The 23,573-nt window shown below is 44.6% G+C and overlaps 1 protein-coding gene across 1 annotated transcript in view; it reads left to right on the top strand.

The window, feature by feature from the left end:
* exoc6b (exocyst complex component 6B) overlaps nt 1–22,813 on the top strand; it is a 60,876-nt gene extending 38,063 nt beyond the window's left edge. The window contains exons 19-22 of the mRNA XM_053415549.1: nt 1,254–1,395; nt 5,243–5,316; nt 21,561–21,673; nt 22,687–22,813. Of these exons, the coding sequence (XP_053271524.1) occupies nt 1,254–1,395; nt 5,243–5,316; nt 21,561–21,673; nt 22,687–22,813 (456 nt within the window). The remainder of the gene's footprint in view (nt 1–1,253; nt 1,396–5,242; nt 5,317–21,560; nt 21,674–22,686) is intronic.
* The last annotated feature ends 760 nt before the right edge of the window (nt 22,814–23,573 follow it).

Consider the following 23,573-nt stretch of genomic DNA (forward strand, 5'->3'; position numbering starts at 1 on the left):
GTGGAGCATGTGTGTGTGTCTGCCTGTGTGTGTGCGCACCGAGTTCAGAGGCCAGCGTTGTAGAGGAGGAAATCCGGCCGGTGTGTAGGTGTGTGTTTCTCGAACATATGTGGACGCACGTGTTCACCGTGTGTGTAATTAGATTTTTCCCTCTGAGGCGAGCGCAGCCTCCTGAATGAACCGAGCTCCACTTTCTGCTGCTGTCGGTGTTTGTTAGAGACGATGAGAGGAAGTTTGTGAATCTCTTTCAAAGTTAAAGTCTTAAGGTCAATGAATTTAATTTCATATGTGTTTTATATACAAAAGAGCGGAAGTTATCGTGGTTGAGGTCATTATTTAATAGCTTTCGGTTGTTGGAATTGTTTACAACATAATGTATTGTCAAAACTTTTGGAGTTTTAAGTTATTTTACAATCATAATTAAGTTATTTAATGATCACCAGAGCTCAAAGCTTGCTCCTCTGCTTTGGATTACCTTCACCTCATTTTCTGTTGTTTCCCTCTTTTCAGCTCAGCTTCATTCTGTTGGAATGTAGACGTTGAGGCCACACACACACACACACACACACACACACACACACACACACACACACACACACACACACACACACACACACACACTTCTGTATTAATGCGTTGTCATGCACTTCCTCATCCGCTGCTTTTATTCTTAATATAGTACTTCATCATTCTGACTACACCTGAACTCAGCATACTGTGTGTGTGTGTCTGTGTGAGTGAGTGAGTTTTTGTGTGCGTGTATGTGTGTATCTCTCATATTAAAATGTACAGCTCTTTTAAATCAGCATCGATTAAAAGAGTGACACCTGTACACTGTCTCCAAACCACCGTGTTTCAGTCTTAGAGAAGTTCTCAGGTCAACAAGAGACAAAACAAGTTACCAGATATTTCTAAAAAACAATTAAAATATGAAGGTCTGTTCTGCTTCTGTCTGATGAGAAACAGCTGATTCAGCCACAGTCTGTTTCTAAAAGAGGACATAGAAAACTGTTTTCTCTCAAATGACCAGCAGGGGGCGACTCCACTGGTTCGTTCTATAGAAGTCTACGAGAAAAAAATCTGTGTCTAAAACGGCGCTACTACAAATATGGCTCCACCTGGACACGATGTCAAACTGTGACTGAGACGTCAACGTGTCCGCTCACTAACCAGCGTCTCTCTCTCTCTCTCTCTCTCTCTCTCTCTCTCTCTCTCTCTCTCTCTCGCTCTCTCTCTCTCTCTCTCTCTCTCAGGGTAAAGTGGCTCAGACGGCCTGCATGTCGGCCTGTAAACACATCTCCACCTCGCTGATGCAGCTGCTGCTCGACCCCGAGATCCGACAGATCTCCATGGGAGCTCTGCACCAGCTCAACGCCGACGTCAAGGAGTGCGAGAGTGAGTCGACGTTCAGTCTTACACAATTATATTTATTATAAATTTGAATGTTGTTAGATTGGTTTCCTGGCCTTCCTCTTTTTGTTCTTCCCGTTTCCGTCCCTCTTCTTTAACGTCCTTCTTCTCTCTGACGTCGTTTCATCCCCTTTCTTCTTCTGTGACATATTTCTTCTCTCCTCTTCATCACACATAAGACGTGCACCACATCAAACACACTGATTTAAAGGTCGCTCGTCCACAACTTCACAAAATACACGTATTCCCAACTAAATTAATCTGTTCAAGTGAACAGGCTTGAAGTGTTGCATGGGTGCAGTTTAGGTTTGACGGCACAGGGGGCGCTATGGAACAGCCAGTTGCATGGTTCGGCGGAGAGCATCCTTTAGATCCCCTCTTCCCCCCCCCGTCCCCCGACACTCCTCATCTGTCAATCGTTTTCCCATCCTCCTTCCCATCGCATCCTAACTGCTCTCTCCTCTTCCCCCCCCCCACCCCACCACCCCATGCATTCTTTCCCTCTCCTCCCCTCACCTCCCTCCATCGCCTTGTTTTTTTTTTTTCTTCTGTTGAGGCGTATATATGCAGAGCGCTCGGAGATAAAGGAGGAGGAGAAATGAAAGAGTGCCAGGCGTCGTTGGCTCAGTTTTTTTTTTGTTTTGTTCGTGATCAAGGTTCTTAGAGTCACAGTGCGGGTCACAGTGTGTGTTTGTGTGTGTGTGTGTGTGTGTGTGTGTGTGACATAATGCACAGTGACATGCGTGCAGTGCTGCGGAGGGGTTAGGAGGTTAGGGAGTTATTTATTCGGGGCAGACGGAGGACCCAGAAGAGGGAGTAAAGAAAAACACTGCAAGAATAGACAGACACAGGAGGAGGTGAAGATACAGTAGAAGAATGGAAGAAAGAAGAGGCAAACAATTTGAGGGATGTGAAGAATTCAAAAGAGAGAGAGAGAGAGAGAGAAATAAGGAGAAGGAAACCACAAGACAGAGCGAAAGGATGTGGTGGCGGGGGAGAGAGGGATTTAATTTAAGGGGGAAGAGGGATGAAAGAAAGATGGAGGGACCTGACGGAGCAAGTGGAGAGAAGAACAGGAACAAGGGATTAATGGAAAGGGGTAAAATGAAAAGTTGGATGAAGGGATTAAAGGGGAAGAAATGGGAGGATGGGATGGAGGGATTTTTACTTTAAACTGTAAATGGATTAAAATAAAGAGAGGTGAGATGATGAATGAAAGGAAAAGAGGGGGAATATTTGACAGAGGGAGAGGATAAATAGTCAGAGCGATGGGTTCGTGAACGAGTGATGTGAGAAAGAAGGATAAAAAAACGAATGTATGAAAGGAGGAGTAAACAGCGGAATAGAAATGGATGGAAGGAGACATTTAATAAAACTAAAAAGCAGAAATAGTAAAGATAGAGATGAAAAATGATCAAGTGAAAAAGGAAGAAAACTACATCAGTGGATAAAGTGAAAGAAAGAAAGTGAATCACAGAAGGAAGGAAGGATGGAAGGGTTAAATGATAAAAATAAAAGGGTTAGAGAAGAATGGGATGAAAGGGAGGAGAGAGAGACGAGGTCAGACAGAAAAGGATTAAATGAAAGAGGTGTGAAATAAAAAAAAAACACCAGAAGAGAATACACGGATGAGAGGAGGGATTAAATGAAAATTAATGGTGACTCTGAAAGGACGGAGGAAGTGAGGGAGAGCAAAAGAAAGAGGGATTAGAGATTAAATAGAGGGAGGAATTCAAGGATTGTGACAGATAAAAAAAAGGGAGCGGGAGGTGCAGATGAAATGAACTCGATCAGCGGGGAACAAGGAAAGGAGGAGAAGCTGAGGGAGGAGAAGGAGGGAACATGGGAAATAGATGGAGGAGAGAGAGAAATAAAGGGATGAAAGAAAAGTTAATGAGACGAAGATGAAGAGCAACCCCCCAAAAAAACAGGGAGGACCAGAAATGAAAATTAAGTTGACCCTTTACATGAATTTGTAAAAATACGGAGATGGAAAAATTATATTTAACAGGAACTGACTGAAAAGTGAAAGAAAGCAGAAGAAAGAAAACTTGAGTGGAAAAAGAATGGGAACGAAATTGGGTTTGAGAAAATTAGTTGAAATATAAAAGAAGAGAAGAACTAGTCTGACGAACCCTTAATCATTTATATGTAATAAAACATAGTGTATCATATAATTCAATAAATCAAAGTTCATCTCAGCTACACATTAAAATAGAGTAAAAAAACTACTCTCCTATAAAAACACTGAGATCTGCTATATTCCGATTTTTATCAGATCTGCACCAAATTGTTCAAACTCTTAAATATCCGCCAACTGATTTTTGAAAATAAATATTTGCATTATTCCCCAAAAATTTGACAAATAGGCTGAACTCCCGATTTTTTTTATAAATCTAGATATGCCCCTTAATCCACTTCATAAATGTTACTGGTTCTCCTGAGGGCCCGACCGCATTCCTTCACAGAGTGTGTTTGAAATCAGTTCCGTGGATTTCGCGTAATCCCACCGACAAATCGACGTGAAGGAGAGGAAACCTCCGTCAGCACCACATCTTGTTAAAGAACACGAAAAATAAAAAACATCCTGGATCCTCCCCGTTCGTCCGGATCCAGAATTACTTCTGTCTTGGTTTATGTTGCACAAAATTTCACGTAAATCTTTATTTACAGTTTACGGCCGGAACAGTAAAGTCCTTCCTGATTCCCTAGGTTTACCTGCAAGTCACGGGGGGGGGGGGGGGGGCTGCAGAGCTGTGATTGGCTGTCGGTCGGTGGCGTGCGCACGGGGTCGGGTGGGAAAACTGTTTTCAAATGACGAGGGAAAGAAATGAGATGAAGAAAGAAACAGAGGAATAGAAGGTGAAGAGTGAAGTTAAAGGTGAAATAATGGACGTAGGAGAAAAGGTTACTTCAGCAGATACTGTAGCTTGTGTGTGTCTGTGTGTGTGTCACGGGGTCACTGAAGATGGCAGGCGTGTAATCGGTGTTGTGGTGTGTGTGTGTGTTTGTGTGTGTGTGTGTGCGCGCTCTGAGGTGAAAGGGATTAGCGACAGGCTACGCTCCCTCTCTCCCCGCAGCACTCCTCTTTTCTTTCGTTCCCTCGCTCAGAATACCCGTCGGCTTGTTTACGGGGGCCAACTGACGCCAGGACCCCAGCTCACACTCCCTACGACCCCGACACACAAGCACAGCGAACGCACACAAACACACACACATACACACACACAAACACACACACTCAGGCGTCGCCCTGGGTTCAAAATCCAACAGTTCTCGACTGTTCTCGAACACGGCGGCGGGGCCCTGCACAAACAGCGAGTGAACGCACAAACACACACACAAACACCACACACACTTGACGAGGTGACCAACTCTCTCTCACACACACACACACACACACACACACACACACACACACACACACACACACACAGACACACAAACACACACAAATTCAACACAGCGTACGCTACAAAAACCTTTGCTCATTCACACCAACAAACACACACTCTCCCTCTCTTACACACACACACACACACACACACACACACACACTCTTTTTGAACAAGACCCAGCGACATGACTCTAACACCCTTCCCTCCCTCCCTCCTCCTCCTCCTCCTCCCTCCTCCTCTTCCTCCCTCCTCCTCACCAGGCTGTCATTTGTCTGCCAATCTATCCCGATGCATAGCAAATCCAACCAGGTCTTTTATTATTCAGTTTTTCACCCTCTCCTCTTTTCTCTCTCTCCTCTCCTCCTCCTACTCCTCCTCCTCTCTTCCCTCTCTCCGGGGGTGGACTGGGGGGGCGGGTTTGTATTTTCCCACAGGTTTTGCCAGAGCCGGCCCGGTCGCAGGCTTCCAGGGTGACACGTTGCTTCTGGCCTTCAGTGACTTGAGACAAGTAGGTCTTTGTCTCCCTCGTGGTCCTCCTCTCCTTCCTTCTCTCTTTTCTGTTTTTGCCTCCTTCTTCCCATCCTCCTTCACAGTCCTCGTCCTCCTCCTTTATTTCTGATTTTATTCAACCCCTCTCTCATTTATAATTTTGTTTAATTCTCATCTATTTTTCTGCTCCTCAATCCCTCTTTTATCTTCTCCTGCTCTTTGATGTCTTCTAAACTTCGGACGCAAAATTTATGACATTTCATCCTTTTCTTAATTGTCTCTTTTATTTGTCGTCGAATTCATCACTTCTTTTACAGTGAAAAAATAACCTTTTAAAAATCATAAATTAATTTCTAAGCTTTGAATTGATGTAGCTGGACACAAGATTAGTTAAAGCAGGGAACTGTTGAGGTGCAGAAGAGAAACAAAGAGGCCACAACTAACAGAATAAAGGTGGTTTGCAGGATATAAGTTAAGAGATGTTTAAAAATGATGCAGGTGCAGAGACGAGGCAAAAGACTGTTCATGAATATCAGACCAATCAAATGATCTGTAGATCTTTCTCCTTGTTTTTTATTTGGTAAAATCTCACTGAGATTATTCAATATTTCTGTCAGGAAGACTTTGACGCAGACTTTGTAGATAACAGTCCGGAGTGAAGTCTGGAAAATAGAGTCCAGATATTTTCTGGAGTTTGACGAGGAAAAGGGGCGGAGCCTGTGTAGATGGTGGAGTCTCTTGCAACTTGTTTGATAATCTCCGTTTCGGCCCTCGTCACCAAAAGCTCTCAAATCTCCTCATCGTTCCAAGTTGACGTCTTCGTCTTCTACGTGTACGGCTCCTCCTCTTCGTCCAGAGATGTTTGGGTTCTTCTAGAAACCTCATCGACACGTCCACTCGCTCGGAGTCAGTTCTGCTGTTTTCTCTCTCACTCTGCCATTTACTGGATATTTGAAAGAAAATGCTCAGAGCAAGTAACTCTGACGTTTGCTCACGTCTCCTGAACATTTCAGAAAAGGTCCAGACATCAGTGCTGGTCTGAAACCAGTTTTCTGTCTGACGTTTAGTTCAAGGGAGAATTTATCCTTGAATTAAACCACACGTGTTCCAGGGGTTTAAATGAATATGTCACCATGAGAGCCACACGCCAGGTACAGGACATATCTCCACTGCTGTTGTTGATCTGTCCTCTCTGGTGAGAACCTGCTCCAGCTCTATGACTCGTCCCCAGTCGTCCCCGGGGCCGACCCGGGTCCTCAGACCTGAGGTTGAGAAACACACGAGGGCAGGAAGTGGCCGGGCGGTCTTGTTTTTCCGGGTCCTGGGAAAAACCAGAACCAGACGGAGGAGGGACAGAACTGGGCGACAGCACTGAGAATCCAGGATGTTGGGCGGAGCGAGTGTGCATGTGTGTGTCTGCGCGTGCGAGAGGGCGACGACAGTGTTGTTGTCGTATTTTAACTTTGCGGGAAAAAAAGGGCGCTTGGCAGCGAGGGAGTGAAAGTGCTCGCGAGGGGAACTTGCGTTTGCCATCTTCTTTTGCGAGTGTGGTCTTTTACTGTGTGTGTTTGTGTGTCTGTCATCCCAGTTGAGTGTATCTGTGTTTGTGACCTTTGTGAATGTGTGAAATGGGGCGAAGAGCCTCAGAGAAACTTTGTGTGGCTTTCCTGGCTTGTGTGTGTCTGCGTGTTTGTCATCAAAACTGTGAAAGTGTGTTTGGGTTTGTGTAGCTGGACGTAGTTGTGTGCGCGTCCATTTGTGTGTCATCGCAGTGAATGTGTGAAACAGGGCGGAGAACGAGCTGAAGTTTGTGTGCCTGGCCGCTCGTCTTTGATGTGTGTGTGTGTGTGTGTGTGTCGTCGTCGGTGCAGAGTGTGTGAAAGTTTTTGGAAAGTTTGTGTGTGTGTGCGTGTGTGTATGTGTGTGTGTGTGTGACAGCGGATGACGGATGGGCCGGCAGGACGGAGCAGGGGACGATGAATGAGGTGACAGACAGAGACGGATAGCCCTTTATCCCTCCGTCACAATCCCTCTTTCTCTCTCCCTCTCTTCTCTTTCTCCGCCTGTCGGGATGATGCAGTGCCTCTTGTTCTCTCGCTCGGAGGAGGAGAAGGAAGGGGGGAAGATGGGGAGAAGGAGAAAAGAAAAAAAATTGCATTCATCCGGCATCGATGTTTACTTCTATCCCCCCCTCACTCCTTCCCTCTTCCTCCTTTGCTCTTTCCACTTTCCCTCCGTTGCTCCTCCTTTGCTCTTTCCACTTTCCCTCCGTTGCTCCCAGTGCTGGCTTCATCCTCCTCTTCCTCCGTCTCCATCCTCTCCTTCCCTCCATCCTCTCCTCCTCCTCCTCCTCCTCCTCCCCTTTTCTTTTGCTGATCAGAATCTTTAGGAGTTATTCAGCTCCTCTCCTCTTTTATTTCTGTCTCTTTCTGTCTCTCATCCATTGTTTTTCTGAACCTTTCTTATCAAATCAAAAGAAGTGCATTCCTCCGCTCTGTGTGTACACATCTGCACCAGCATCTTTGTGTGTGTGTGTGTGTGTGTGTGTGTGTGTGTGTGTGTGTGTGTGTCTGACGGATCCACACAATTTGGGTTAATTTTTCATGTTTGTGCGTTGACATGTGCGCTTTCATATGTCACCCATACGCGTGCATTGATGCTTTGGAGCATGTGTGCGTCTTTGTGTGTATATATATATTTGTGTGTGTGTGTGTGTGTGTGACCTGGTGGTGAATGGCCGATAAATCACGCTGACGGGGCCGTTTGTTGTGTGGTCGGGTCCCGGTGTTCTGGAAGGTTCCGGGGTCCTGGGACAGGGCCGGGACGGGAGTTCCCCAAGGACACACACACACACACACACAGACACACACATACACACTCTCCAACACACACACTTCGACACACAGGAGACTGAACGTGATTTGTCGCAGAGAAGGTAAAAATAATAGTTATATTAAAAATTATTAAAAGAACTAATATATTTAAGTTGTTTTCAGGCTCATTGTCGAACAACACACACGATGGCAAAATCACATTTCATTCGATCAATATTATAATTTAATAATATTTTTTCTGGACTTCCTGAAACTCACTACTGAACAAATGCCATCAATAGTTTTAAAACCCTGAAGAGTTATATGTCTCTTTTGTCCTTTAAATAAAAAAAAACATGTAATATACAACATGATTGTGCATCATACTTCGTTTTATATATTAACCCTTTTTTCTTAACGTTGTCATTCCTATTATTATTAATATATATTCACCAAAAAAATACAGGAATATTGTAAAACTGCAATAAGTATGAATATCATTATACAAGCCAAAGTAAAAGTGTGAGAGCTCCTACAGCAAAGAATAATTAAGAAAGTTTTAAAATCCAGAATCATGAGTTATAAATTCCAAAATCAAATGAAATGAAATCCACAAATATTTGTTGAACACCACAAATACAAATATTTGTTTTGTTTATTTAATAAAAACCTGACTGAAAAATCCCCAGTATTCTTAAATAGTTAATCGTAATTTTTCAATTAGTTAATTAATTTATCTATTATCTGCTGTTCTTGTGTCTGTCATATTTATTGATAAATTAAGAGAAAGTTATAACAAAAATATAACAAATTTTACATTTACTTAATATTAAAATTGTCAAAAAATTGTCAGGGTTAGGGTTACATTTATTAATTTAAACTCTCCATTCAGCGGCCACAAACATATTTACCTAAACACATTATTATACATTTAAATGTTTTGCAAAAGGATTAATTTAAATATAGAATCCAGAGTAAGAATCGGTCTTAATGTCGGTAGTGTTTCCTGCTGCAGAGAACTTTGATGTAAAAGTTGTCACAATAGTTTTTCTCACCATTAGTTTTCTCATATATACGTTTATGATATTCAGATGATTTAAGTCTTAATGTTCAGTATAGTGATCTATAACCAAGCTGCTTCCTGTCTGAATACTTGGTGAAATTAATCATCAGATGCTTTTTGCTTTCACATCATGAATTTAAAAACAACAGCAGCCGGTTTACAAACACTTTCCTGGAGTCAGCCTGAGTGCAGATTTAATGCTGATTCAACTCCAGATATTCTATAATATTTTATGAACAATTTAGTTAAGTTAAGTCAATTGAAAATTCCCTGAAGGCAAAACAATGTCTCAGAACTGCCAACAGAAAATATTCAATAAATATTAAATTTACAAAGATATAAACCTGAAAAGGTAGCAAATTCTCAGATTGATGAATCTGGAATAAGAGAGAAGGTCTCTCTGGTTTAAACGTTGCAGTGAGCAGCTGAATATCACACACTCGACTCCGGCTTCATTTAACCTCTTATTACTCTGGACGTGTCTTGAACGCAGCACAGGAGCTTGAATCTTCTCACCAACCGTTTGAAAACTGTCGAGAACGAGGCTGATTCACTGTAACGAGCTTATCTGAGCTGTCAGCAACGTTCTCCTGTGTGTGTGTGTGTGTGTGGGTCTATATGTGTACGGTGTTTGTGTGTGTGTATGCATGTGTTTTGCCCCCATTATCCACAGATCCTATCAATCCTCCTATATTTAGAACATTCAGAAGTCTGTGGTTACTTCAAACCTTTGGCTGGCCCTTTTCTCCGTGTGTGTGCGTGTTGGTGTGTGTGTGTCTGTGTGTGTGTGTGTGTGTGTGTGTGTGTGTGTGTGTGTGTGTCTGCATGGGTGCGCTGCGGTGTGGCATCCCCCCAGAAAAACGCTTGCAACACTAGAGTTGCACTCATCCCCTCCTTCTCCAGCGGCTCATGGGCCAGGCATGCATTCTTCCACCTTGGGCCGGTCATGTGTGTGTTCACAGTCACTGATCGGTCCCGGCTTCATTCCTCTGGTCGACCACAGTCAGTCAAATTCCATCCATTCATGTATCTCTTTTCCTTCTTGAGATGCCATCTTCTCCCCCTCCTCCCCTCCTCCCTCCTCCTCCCCTCCTCCTCCCTTCTCCTCCCTTCTCCTCCCTTCTCCTCCCCCTTGACCTCTTTTTATTTTGCTTTTGATTCTTTTCCTTTCTCCACATTTTTGCCCCTAATTACCAATTAAACAGAGATGATCCAAAACGTGGTGACGGGCTGCAGGGCCCCATGTGACACATTCCCTCCAGGACCATCAGTAGCGTGTTCTCTTAAGACCCGGGGGCCACAGGGGCCCTTCAGCACCATGTTGGAGAAGCTCCTGCTGAGCTTCCATTGTTTCATTTGATCTGGTTAGTTTTGGTTTCACGTTGTAATTTAGGGATTAAAGAATGTGTCTGACATCTGTCAGCCTGTCGTCATCCCCTACGTGGGCGGAGTCTACCTGTACTTGACTCTGATTGGTTTATAGATGCATATTTTCCTCTTATTTATTTCCTCATTCTCTCGGTTAATTCAGCTTTTTTCTCCATTTGTGATTTTTCCTGATTCCCCATTTCCCAGTTGGTCACTTCAGACACTAACTGGATGTGACACACCGACCCACACACACACACACACACACACACACACACCAGACTTTCTGCCCTCTGCCTGACGCTTGTGTGTCCCAACCATTACCTCATGAGGCTTCCCTCTCGCTCTCCAAGAGCAACATATCACTGCACGACAACTGTGTGTCTGTGCGTGTGTGTGTCTGTGTGTTGTCAGATTGACCAGCGTAGACCAGCTAGTAGCGCTTATCCAATGAGAGGATAGCAGCCTGTGGGAGATGTGTGTGTGTGAGGGATGAGATGAGGCCCTGTGGGAGAGGAAACCTCCACCTCACCTCCCTGTAACCCAGACCAATGAGACAGTGTGTGTGTATGGGGGGGGAGGTGGAAAGTTCAAGGTTCTTAATGATTATTCTGTACTTCTGTGTATTTACAGTTTTCTTTGCTGTTTCACAAACTCTGCTGAGGGAGAGAGTTGATTGTTCAGAACTAAATTGTTGGAAAAAACAATTTTTAATTGTGAATCCTGCAACGCTTCAAAAGCAGGAGCTGATTTTGATAAGTTTAGTTTCATAATCTGAAAGTTTATCTCGACTTGTGTCCTTGTCGGCGGCTCTTAATTTATTCTGGTAGGAAATCGAGGTGCACAGAGCGAGGTCGCCCGTCAGCGCGGCAGGAAGCCTCCACTTGATTCTGTTTGTTTGTCATTGTTCGCTCCTCGAGTGCACATGCTACTTAACGCCCCCCCCGACTCCCACTGAAATGAACGATTCACTCTTCCTGGAAACCATCCCTCAAAATCCTCCTGTCTCCAGATCAGCAGTGTTCATGTGCTTGTCTCTTTATTTAGCAGCTGAACTCATGTCTCTGTTGATAAGATCAGTTCAGTAACATGAGAGTTAATCGTGACTCCGGCTGACAGAGTTCTGATTTTCTTGTTGAAGCAGCGGTTGGTCGGAATGATTTATTCACCAGATTTTGATCCAGGAGTTTGTCTTTAGCCAAGTTGATCTGAAATGCACACCCGTCTGTGGAGGGATGAGAGAGAGAGAGAGACAGAGAGAGAGAGAGAGACTGAACGAAAATGCTTTAAAATCCATTTGCTCTAATACTTTCACAAACACAGAGTTAGATCAGTTTTGTCAGCTGTAATTCCACATGGGAGATTTTCAAATTTCAGCCTCTGCTCATGTCTTTGGTTCGAGGGAAGATAGAAAACAACAGGAACCAAATTTCTCTCATTTGATATCAGCCCCTGGAAATTAAGATCCATGAATTATTCCCCAAGAAATGAAAGTCAAAAAATGAATCTGCTACTGTCCCATTCCTCTGGACCGTGGTCGCACTGGGACAGCTGGTGTGTGTGTCTGTGTGTGTGTGTGTGTGTGTGTGACGGTTCGGGTTCAGGCAAGGGCCTGCTGAGACAGGGATGAGTTTGTGTGTCTGTGTGTGTGTGTGTTGGGGCTGAACAGCGGCCAGCGCACATGCTCGACGAAATCAGCGAACAGGTCGACCTTTGACCTTTCAACTCCTCACCAGGCGTACGGGGGAAAGAGGAGAAGGAGGACAAACACGTGGACTTGAGGAGAGAGAGAGAGAGAGAGAGAGAGAGAGAGAGAGAGAGAGAGAGAGAGAGAGAGAGAGAGAGGAGAGAGAGAGAGAGAGAAGAGAGAGAGAGAGAGGAGAGAGAGAGAGAGAGATGTGAACAGAAAGGCGTAAACGAGGGAGAGGGTTTCCTGTGAAAGGATGGAGGAGGAGAGCGGATGAATGAATCCAAAAGGAAGATGACAGGAGGAGAAGGAGGCGGAAAGGAGCGAGGGAGAGACGGCTCCGGCCAGATTGTGAACTCCCCGAGACGGAGGACAAGACGTGAATGCGTGAAAGTGTTGACGGAGCGGAGCAAAAAGAACGAGGGATCAGGAGTGAAAGTGTGCAGTCAGGTGAAAGTGATACGAACGCCCGGGGTGGTCCCTCTCTCTCTTTCTCTCCGTCCTCTTCCCCCTCTGTCTCTCCACCTCGCTCGCTCTTCGGGAGGCTGACACTTCCCTTCATCCGTTTGACCGGTCACAGAAGGGGGGATGAACAGAGGAGTGGAGCGGGGGTGAAAGAGCGAGACGAGCGGCAGACGGACATTTAAATGCTCGCCCGCCGATCTATTGGAAGAGTCAGGGAGAGAGAGAGAGACAGACACACAAACAGAATCAAACACACATCGACACACATGTTGAAACCAAGAGGGGGGGGGGGGGGGGGGGGGGGGGGGGGTCATTGTGTCATGTAACTATGATGACGGGAATTCAGATCTAATCTAAATTATGGGTCTAGAATTTAAAATCTGAATTTAAGTCTTTCATTTTACGTACTTTGTCTGAAATACATTCTGAAATATTTCCTTCTCACGTTTAACTTAGTTTTATATAGTTTATATAATAATATATATAGAGACTGATATAAGTATATAGGCAGATATACAATATGATGAAAACTGTATAATGTCACAATAACTGAAACAGTTTAAAGATAAACTATACAAGTAATATGGAAATGGACAATGAATCATAAGGATAATGGATGATAGTGTAAAACTCGAATAAGGTCATAAAACCTTTTTGTTTTATTGTTTTCCTCTTATCTTAGTTTCATTTCTATGAATCTCTATTTGTCTCCTCTTCCTCATGTCGCTCCTTAACTCCTGCCTGACCCTCGTCTTCCTCTCCTTTGCTCTTAACCTGCGATTCTGAGTCACAGCAAACGCACAAAACACACACACACACACACACACACACACACACGAGTCAGACGGGGTGCAGAGCGAGGTCAGTGGGATAAGTGTTGGTGCCAGGGAGGGGTGAGAACTCACTGTGCGACCCTCAAACAGCCTTATCTGATCTCACACACACACACCTGTCTCTCCTGTCTGCTTCACATGCATGTTATCCTCTTATATATTACAGCTGACACACACAGACAGACACACACAGACACACGCAGAGCAGGCTGGAGTGTAATGAAGCGGTTTGTGATTCTGCTGCGCTGAAGATAAAAAACGTCTGTGTCCATATCTGTGGAGTTCAAGCTATTACTTGTGTGGGAGAGTTCACTTAGTGTGTGTGTGTGTGTGTGGTGTGTGTGTGTGTGTGTGTGTTTCTCGGCCCCTGCCTCAACTTCCTGTCCTGTCTGTGGCCAGGCCTTATCGGTGTGACAACAGGTCAGCCTGTGGTCACGACAAAAGGGTCATTCAGCGAGCTGATTGGACGGGGCGGGGAGCCGCGCTGCCCTGCTTCCGACCAATGGTCAAGTGGCGGTCAGGAATCGATGGGGTGGGGGGGGGAGATGGTGGGGAGGTCAAGGTGGTTAAAACTCACTCACACTTAATGCTATCTCTCTCTATATCACACAAATAGACACACACACACACACACTCACTCACAGTGACCATGTGGTGACCGGGTCAGGTCATTGTTCTGCGTTATCAGTCTTGACCTCTCCGTCTGCCCCCCCGATACGACCTGCATCAACACCCCTTCCTGTGTGTGTGTGTGTGTGTGTGTGTGTGTCTGTGTGTGTGTGTGTGTGTCTGTGTTTGTGTGTGTGAGAGAGAAAGCCTCTAACATAGTTGAACCTAAAAAGCTTTGACCCTTGAAACTTCTCTCTCAGCTCTCGACTCTTTCCTGTTTTGGGTTCTTTGGTGAAACGACTTGTTTTTCTGAATCTGCAAAATCAAACACCTGCAGCTGAGGCCGTGGATTTATCTGAACTGTTCGAAACTTGAACTCTGTCGTGAACCTTTTTCTACATGAGGCATACGTTGGGGAGTTGTGAAACTATTTCACGATAGCATGAGTAGTATCGTAAGTTTTATTCCCTTCCTAATAATCCTCTTGGATTTATCCTGCAGTCCTTGACTTCCAGACTTTAGAGCCCACGTCCACAATATCCAAGTTATGAGCTAAATTTATTTTTCTTAAAACATTTCAACATCAAGCATATTTACACATTAAATCAACGTTTTAAAAACTGTTAATAATGATGATTTAAGTCCAAGTAAAACCGTTTAATGTAGAATAATTATAAAAACTATTCCCTTCCAACTCGACCGGTGTTTGAATCTTGTGCGATGTGACAAGTGGACGAACCCAAAATGAACCCGGCCCAGAATCAACCACTGAAAAAAGTGACGTTAGAAAAGTGTTCGATGCCGAGTCGCCCTTTTTAAAAAGAGCTTGAATCCAAATGGAGCTGAGAAAACCCCTCGTTCCTCCAGCGCTGTTTGTTTTGGACTATTCCGTCTTTATTTGCTTCATCAGTGCAGCGAGCGGCTCCCGGCAGCAGGCCCCTCCGACTCCGGCCCACACTCGTTTATCGCCCCCCCCCCGCTCCTCACTCACTCCTTCCCTCCTTCCCTCCTCCTCCGTAACATCCAGTTACCCTCCGCCTGACCTCTGTCGCTCGCTCCTTCGCCTTTCTCCTGCAGTCCTGTAATATTTCCCCGATCATTCTTTTTGACTTTTCTCTCTCATTCACATCCCCTCATTCTCCCTCTCTCTCTCTCTCTCTCTCTCTCTCTCTCTCTCTCTCTCTTTCACTCCGTCTCTGTCCCTCTGTGTCTCTCGCTCGCCCTCTCTTCGTCTGTGCAGTGTCTAATTGACAGCGGAGACCCCTGGTTGAACCACCAGCACTCTTCTCCTGTTTTTGTTTCTTTCTCGTCTTTTTTTTTTTTCCCCCCGCACTTATTCCATTTCAGCCCGGAGAGAGAGAGGGAGAAGGAGGATGGTGAATTAGAGATGGAGTAAGTGAGAGAAGGATGAGGAGGGAGAGAATCGAGAGGGAGAAGTTTGGAGACAAAGCAGGAGAAGGAGAAGTTAGTCAGGGAAGGAAGCTGAGAGTTCAGAGGAACATGAAGAGTGTGTGATGCTGCTGCTCGTTTTTCTATTTCAACTAAACGTGTACGATCCTCTGTGTGCACGTCTTTGTGCACAGACGGAAGAAAACTTAACCTGAACCAAAATATAAACACAGAGTTTATTATTTAATTAAAACTTGTTAACTTGTGGTGGATGTAGATTTCAAATTCTTTTGTATCGTGACAGTAAAGTACAAATGAAGTGTTCGGGTGTTTACGTGAATGTTTACTCAGAAAAACCAAGATGGCGGACGGACAAAAACACCAAACTCTAGACCTCCAAGCAGCAGCTTCACAAACCAACGTGAGCTCTGAACCTCAGCAGCTTTTGATTTGTGACTAAGTCTAATTTTATGTTTTTGATTAGCAGAGATAAAGCTGATGCATGGCGGCCGTCCAGCCTGCTAACGTGCCTTTGAGCAAACTCCAGTGGTGCTGCAGCGTGACCGACCTCTGACCCCGACACAAACAGATAACTTCTCTACGGGGAGCGATAAAATACTCAGAGTTAGATTCCACCCGGCTGCTGATTAGTGAAGCCCGGTGCACGTTGAGCCGTGTTGTGGTTCCTGGCAGCGGCTGCAGGCAGATACCAGCTCTTGGTTTTCATTTGACTTCTGGCTCTCTGGTGAGGAGGAGAAATTAGTTCCCAGTTGCAAAGCGATAAACATCCAAGCTGCCTTCGTTCCAGATGAAGTGATACAGTTCAGAGTTTGCACATGACTTAAAGAAACAAATGCTGAGGAGCACTGAGAAGAAAGCGAGTGAGGAAGTGAGAGTGGAGTGTGACAGTAGCCGGGCAGCGGTTGACTGATAACCTCTGAATGTGACCTCTGACCTCCGGCTTTCAGGGGTCAGGAGCGGATTTGGGGTTAAGTGTAAAATCCTTTTCTGCCGCAGGTTGTCAGTGGGCTTGTGACAGACGAGATATGATGGGATGTGTGTGGTCATCAGGGACTCACTGGTTTCAAAGCTGCTTAGACGAGAGAACTTACTTCTTCTCTGTTTAACTTAATTCAACATCTCAAGGTTTATGTCTGGTTGTGGGAAACACATTTAAAGCCTGATAATGAATTTAAAGTATTTAATAAACTCTTTAAACTTCATGAATATATTTATAAAAATGCTCTTTGTTTATGGCCCAGAAATCTGAATTCAAGTCTTCAGTCCATGTTTGTTTCTTTGCTGTGAAATTCATCTACAATATTTATCGAGCATTTCACTTCCCTCTGTTATTTCCTCTAAGTCTCGTCTTTCTTCGTGGCCATTAGAAAACTCTGTTCCTCTGTAAACGACCTTTTAACCCCTGAGAGATTTAATCACTGAGAAACAAAGATGTGGACTTTCCTTCACTTCTTTCTCTTTCTTCGTAAACACACTCCAGACCGACAGCGAGAGAGAGAGATGATTGACAGGTGTCAGTGCGCTGTGTGTGTGTTTGTGTGGGGGGGGTCGTGACCTTTGAACTCAGATGAGAGACGCCTGATGACGGACAGGCGTCAGAGGAAACACTTTTCTCATGGCGGCAGTGAGAAGCACTTTCCTGTCTTTCTTCCCATTGGTTGAACAATGTAAATACCTGTGTGGTGATGTGTTGACAGTGAAGAAGAAGATGAATGATGGATGGATGATTGAAAGAATGTCCTGGAGAGACAGACGGGTGCCATCGTGGCTGCGTTTCTTGATAAAAGTCTAATCCGCTCTCGTTGCTTTTAGCGACCTTTGACCTGGTCCCTGTCAGATTTAGAGAAGAGATGGACAGCTGGGAGAGGAGTGGATGATGGGAGGATGATGGAGGGAAGGAGAGAGTGAAGTTACGCCCGGAGGAGAAGCAGGATGACTTATTTTAATCAGGAAGATTTTTTTAATCGTCTTTTCTTTCCCGTCTGTTTAGTCGATAAACGATAAACTTAGGTTCAGAGTGTTTGGTCCGAAATGTCTTAGTGGAAGCAATAGTGTGTGTGTGTGTCTCTGTGTGTGTGTGTGTGTGTCTGTGTGTGTGTGTGTGTGTGTGTGTGTGTGTGTGTAAACATGATGAATTCTGGGTGACCCTGTCCTTTGGCCGTTACGAACGGGAACACAGCGATTCCCCGACGTTTCTAAACAAATAAATCCACAGCCGGAGTAACCATTAACAAGTCTGCTAAACACCGAGGGGGAGGAAGAGAGAGGGAGAGAGAGGAAAAGAGAGGAAGAGAGGGAGAGAGGAAAGAGAGGGAGAGAGGAAAGAGAGGGAGAAGACGATAAGAGCGGCTGCAAGTATCGATACAGAGCGAAAGATTAGCAGATATAAAACAGAAAAGGAAAGAGGAGGCATAAGGAAAGGAAAGAGTGGAGGGATGGAGAGATGGATGATAAGATGAGGCGAGCAAGGGGGCAGCTACAGGTGGAACGATAGAAAGAATAGAAAGAGAGAGAGAAGTGAAGTGAAGTCGAAACAGTAAGAGGTAGGAGATTAGATGAAATGTCAAAAAGGGGGGAGTGGGAAAGGAGTGATGGTTTGAATGATAATAAGGAGTAGGGAGAGAAAGAGAGGAGGAGGAGAGAAGGAGAGAGAGTGGAGGAGGAAGGAGGGATGGAGGGAGGGCGAGAGAGAGAGAGAGGCCCATTAGCGGAGAAGAAACGAGAGAAAACAAACAAGAAATGTGAGAAAAACACGTCACTTTGTTTTTCTGCTCGTCGAAGAATTAGAGGAAGCAATAGTGTGTGTGTGTGTGAGTTTGTGTGTGTGTGTGTGTGTGTGTGTGTGTGTGTGTGTGCGTGTGTGTAGAGACGGGAGCGATAGCACGGGGGAGGTCATGGCGAGGTGAGAGAGGGGGAGCGAGACGGAGAGAGAAGTTCAGCGAGAGGTGAAGAGAGAGACCTGCACTTTCTTTCCGTGTGTGTTTAGGGTGAAACGAGGGTCAGGTGTGTGTGTGTGTGTCTGTGTGTGCGTGTCTGTGCGTGTCTGTGTGTGTCTGTGTGTGTCTGTGTGTGTGTGCGTGCCAGGCGGACGTGCTGGCTCGCGTGTGCCTCGTTTTTTCTTGGGAAAGCTTTTTTTTGTTTCATCTTCTTCTTCTTCTCTTCCCATCAGTCTTATCTGCCTCTCCTCCTCCTCCTCTTCTTCTCTTCTCCTAATGTTTGTACCCTCCACTCCTCCACTCCTCCGCTCCTCCCTCCATCCAAATTTACCTACTGACCTCAAGTTCACCCATATCTCCCCCCCCTGTTAATTTGACTGTTCTTCTTCTCTTCTTTCACCTCTCCTCTCATCCTTCGCTCCTCTTTTCTCCTCCTCCTCTTCTTGTTCCTCAGTCTAATTTTCATCCCACCCTTCTTCACCTCTCCTCTTCTTCTTTCTTCCTCCTTTTTTCCATTCTTTCTTCTTTCCAATCATTCCTCACCTCTCCTCTTCTATCAATTTCTCCTCTTCTCCTCTCTTTTCCTCTCCTCTCTGTATCCTTTCTTTCTTCAACTCCATTCTTCTTATTTTTAATTTTATTATCCTCTCCTCTTTTCAGTCACTAACTCATCTTTCTCTTCTTCCTCCTGTTTCATCTCCCTTCATCCTGCTTTCCTCTCTCCTCTTTCATTTACATTACTTTTTCCTTCCTTATTTTATCTCATTAATTCTCAACTTTTCTTTTGTTCACATCTTCTCTTCATCTTTGTTCTCCGCACACTTTCTCGTTTACTTCCCTCTCTCCATCTATCTCCAGCCCCCCCCCCCCTCTCTCCTTTATCACATAGCATCTTCAGTCCGCTCCTCATCCTCCTCTCCCTCCTTTTCTATCTCTTCTTCAGTCTATTTGTTTTTCCCTTATCTCCGATATACACAAATAAGGACGGAGGGGAAAGGAAAGAGATTCACTGAGCTGAATTCCAGAGAAAGGACGAGTGATCCGGTCCTAGATAGCAAACACACACACAAACACACACACACACACACACACACAACATTTGTTTTCTGTTATCTGTGATACAAAAAGAACGAGAGAGAGAGAGAGAGATATGACAAGCGATCCGTTCCAACACAACATGCAAATCTCAGGGACAGCAGCTGCCAGCTCGTGTGTGTGTGTGTGTCTGTGTGTGTGTGTGTGAGTGTGAGTTTTCTCTGGCCTCACTTTCACTTGTTTACTTCATCAACTCAACCGTGTGTATCTCATTTACCTAATTAACTGACTCATAACATCAAAGACCGATGACATTTGGGCTTTTATGAGACTATATGTGTGTGTGTGTACCTGTTTGTGTGCCTGTACAGCCTGTGTGTGTATGTGTGTATGTGTGTGTTTGTACTTCTTTATACGGGGGGATTAGCAGGTCAAACCTCGGCCGTGCGAGGGTGAACTCGGGGACAAAGGAGGGACAACGAACGAGCGGTGAATGCAGAAGTGAACGGACCAGAGGGAGTTGGGGAGGGAGAAGAAAACAGCGATAGAGAGACGGTGGGAGTGGGAAGGAAGGAGGGAGGGAGGGAGGGAGGGAGGGATGGATGGATGGAGGAGAAGATCAGGGACCGGTCGTCTCTTAAGTCTTCCTCCGCAGCCTGATTTAGAGGGAACACGGGTCGAGGACAGAGAAAGTATTCAGGACACTTCCTGTTTTCCTGAGAGACTCTGACGAGGTGACTTCAGGTAAAAGATCTGAGCTCCTCACGTGATCAGTTTGGACCAATCACAGTGAAGGAAACACAGAGAGATAGAATAACTCACAGGTGTTTGTTCCATAGTTTCATTTTGATCGGGTTAGTTTTACGTTCTAATTTAGGTATGGAGCTTAATTTAGAATTGAAGAAATTAAAACAAATATTTCTTGGTTCCTTTATTCTACATTTTGTCAGTTTCCCTCGTTTCTTTCTTCTTCTTCAAACCACCTTCACCTCCGTCCCTCGTCTTCATCACTTCCTGTTCCTTATCTCCGATCCCTCCTCCCTCCTCTGCCCTCGTTCTTATCTGTCCATCTTCATCTGCCCTTACTTTACCCTCTCTCTATCTCTGCCCTCTCTCTCCCACATGTGGTTTTGGTCTCCATCCCTCCCTCTCTCATCCCTCGCTCACATATGGTTTCTCTCTCTGGATCTGTGTGTGTGTGTGTGTTTGGTGTTACCCAGAGTTCACTGGGGCTCCTTGCTCGTGTGTGTGTGTGTTTTACAGACAGAGATAGAGAGACAGAAAGTGTGTATGTCTGCAGGCCGATGTGTGTGTGTGTGTGTGTGTGTGTGTGTGTGTGTGTGTGTGTGTGTGTGTGTGTGTGTGTGTGTGTGTGTGTGTGTGTGTGTGTTAGGTGGAGTTCAGCAGGGCAGCAGCAGGTTATGCAACAGTTTCTAATGGGAGCCGTTTTGAGGAAGACTTAACCTTTCTTCCGTCCCTCCTCCTCTTCCTCCTCTTCCTTTTCTTCTTTCTTTTTCTCCTCTGTTTGTTTTTGTATTTGAATGTAAAAATATTTTCAGCTGTAAAACAAAAGATCCTAGAAATTCAATCCCTGAAGCGAATCAGACATTTGCACCATTAAACTAATTTGTTTATTTTAGTTGTAAATTGAATTTGCAGCTTAAAAACATTATTGTGAGGTCAAAAGCAGTTTGTTGTGTAAACAGTAAATTAATCGCGTTTCAAGTGTCACATCAGATATTAACCTTTAAACACACAACATCAGAGAGCGACTCACAAAGACCAGATAAGTAGACGAAAGCAAAGTTTTGTTTTCCAAGAAGTTTAAACATAGTTATTAATTAGACACACGAGTCGACTGTGTCATAGTTTAATACAGTTCAGAACAACCAGGTGTGTTTACGCTCATCATGGTTTCTACATGTGTTTATGTTCTCACCACTGAACTGAATCATTTCAACCCCAAACAACCAGGATGTGTTTCTGAGAACAAACAGGAAACAGAATGTTTTCCATTAACACGTCTCTTCCTGTTTGTCTCCAGTTACTGGAGCTGTTCACCGAGTGGGACTGGTCCACGTATCTCGCTGACTACGGCAAATCCACCTGCAAATACCTGAGAGTGAACCCACACACTGCACTGGTCCTGCTGGAGAAGTGAGTCCTTCATCACACACATCGTCTTCATCACTTCTCAGCTGGAATCCAGTCATTTAGGGGTTAATCTGAATTTCAGCGGCTTAATAATCAAACACACAAACTCCTGAAGCTCTTTTCTGTTTATTATCTTTTATGATGTGTTTATTTGGGCTTTGATTAAACAAAATAAGTTGTAAACAGACATTAAAAGACATTTAAACAAGTTTTACAATTTTCCCAAATGAATCAGCAGATTAATCGATCACAAAAACTTATTGTCTCAACACACAACTTCTTTCTTCACCTCCATCTCTCCTGTTTTGTCCTTCATGTTGTTTTTTATTAGGTCTTTAAAACCGTGAGTATTTTCTCTGACGTGTGTGTGTGTGTGTGTAGAGTGATGAGCATGTGTGTAAATACAGTTTAGATCACGACTAAAGTGTGTTTGTGTGTCAGAAAGAGATTTAATCTTCATTTGGTTCGTTTGTTGTGTGGAAAATCACACGCACGTCCTGAATGTTTATCAACTGTGGCCGTTATCACTACAACAACAACTCACAGTTTATCAGTGTAGGGGCTGAGCTGCTGTAGAGATAAACACACACACCCTACACACACACATAGACAGACACACACTCCTATGATCCTCTCTGTTGTTCAGTAGTTTCTCTCTGGAGCTCCAGGAGGGCCCAGGCCTGGTGGTCCCTCTGTGCCTGGGAGGAAGCAGCACCCTGCTGGGGCTTGTCTGGTCTGCTGGGCCCCCTGAACTCCCTGGAGGTTCCACAACAGACCAGTGTTCTGCGACAAAACACACAATCGCACACTTGTTGAGACACACACACTGGTTTAACAGGTGTCTTCAGCAGAAATGTTTGTTGAGACTGACTATGCTTGTTTTCCTGATTGTTCACATTTCTGAAACTAACTGCATTAAAACCCTGAGAAGATGAATCACAGTGTGAAACTCAAACATTCAGTTGTTTTCTTTCCTCTTCTCATCCTCTCTTCTTCTTCTTCTCCTCCGTCTGCAGGATGAAGGAGACGAGCAGGAAGAACAACGTCTTCGCTCAGTTCAGGAAGACGGACAGAGACCGACAGAAACTCATCGACACCGTCATCAAGCAGCTACGCAACCTCATCGCACAGCACCACGCCTGATTGGCTGATTTACTCCATTGCTGCGCTGTATCAACCGTCTGTTCACCTTCACTTCCTGGGACTCCACTGGACTTCACACTGCACAATCTTTTTCTGGAATCAGAACTTTTCAGTTTGTCTGAGGACGAGGACGAGCTCTCCGTCCTGCAGCGTTAAATACTCATCACAACATTTCACTTGTATCCATCCACAACTGAAAATAGTCCCAAACAAATGCACAATGTTTCCCTGTTCTGTGTAAAGTTTTGTAAAGTGACAGGTGCTTAACGTTTCTGAACCTCCGGCCTCAGGGGGCGATGGAGGACGTGTTTGAGTTGCGGTTACCCACTCGTGGCCTATATCCCCCTCCCCCCCATCGCCTAAAGGTTGTTGGTGTAAGTTCTGAGACAAAAACACATCATTTGGTTTCGGTCTGTTGACAGTATTTAAAAACACATCTGCCTTATTCGTAGATTTAAAACAATTCGCTGGTGGATTTCTTCACGTGGGAAACAAACAGTTCAGTTAAGAATCATATTTACATTAAATTCTAGATTAATCTACTTAAGTTTCTTAATTTAAAGTATTAATTACTAAATCTTTCAGTTTGCCGGACGCCACTGAGCCTCGTTGTTACTGAGAAATTTGTGAGTCAGATAATCGCGGAAACCTGCGTTGTGCGGCTGTGAGAGAGAATCTTTGTGGGTTTTTGCAGATTTTATTTTCGATTAAGAAGCGTCAAACTACAACGTTGACATTTACCTTCCACGTCTTCCATGAT

This window comes from Pleuronectes platessa, chromosome 23 (assembly GCF_947347685.1).
Source record: "Pleuronectes platessa chromosome 23, fPlePla1.1, whole genome shotgun sequence".
Taxonomy (NCBI): Eukaryota; Metazoa; Chordata; class Actinopteri; order Pleuronectiformes; family Pleuronectidae; genus Pleuronectes; species Pleuronectes platessa.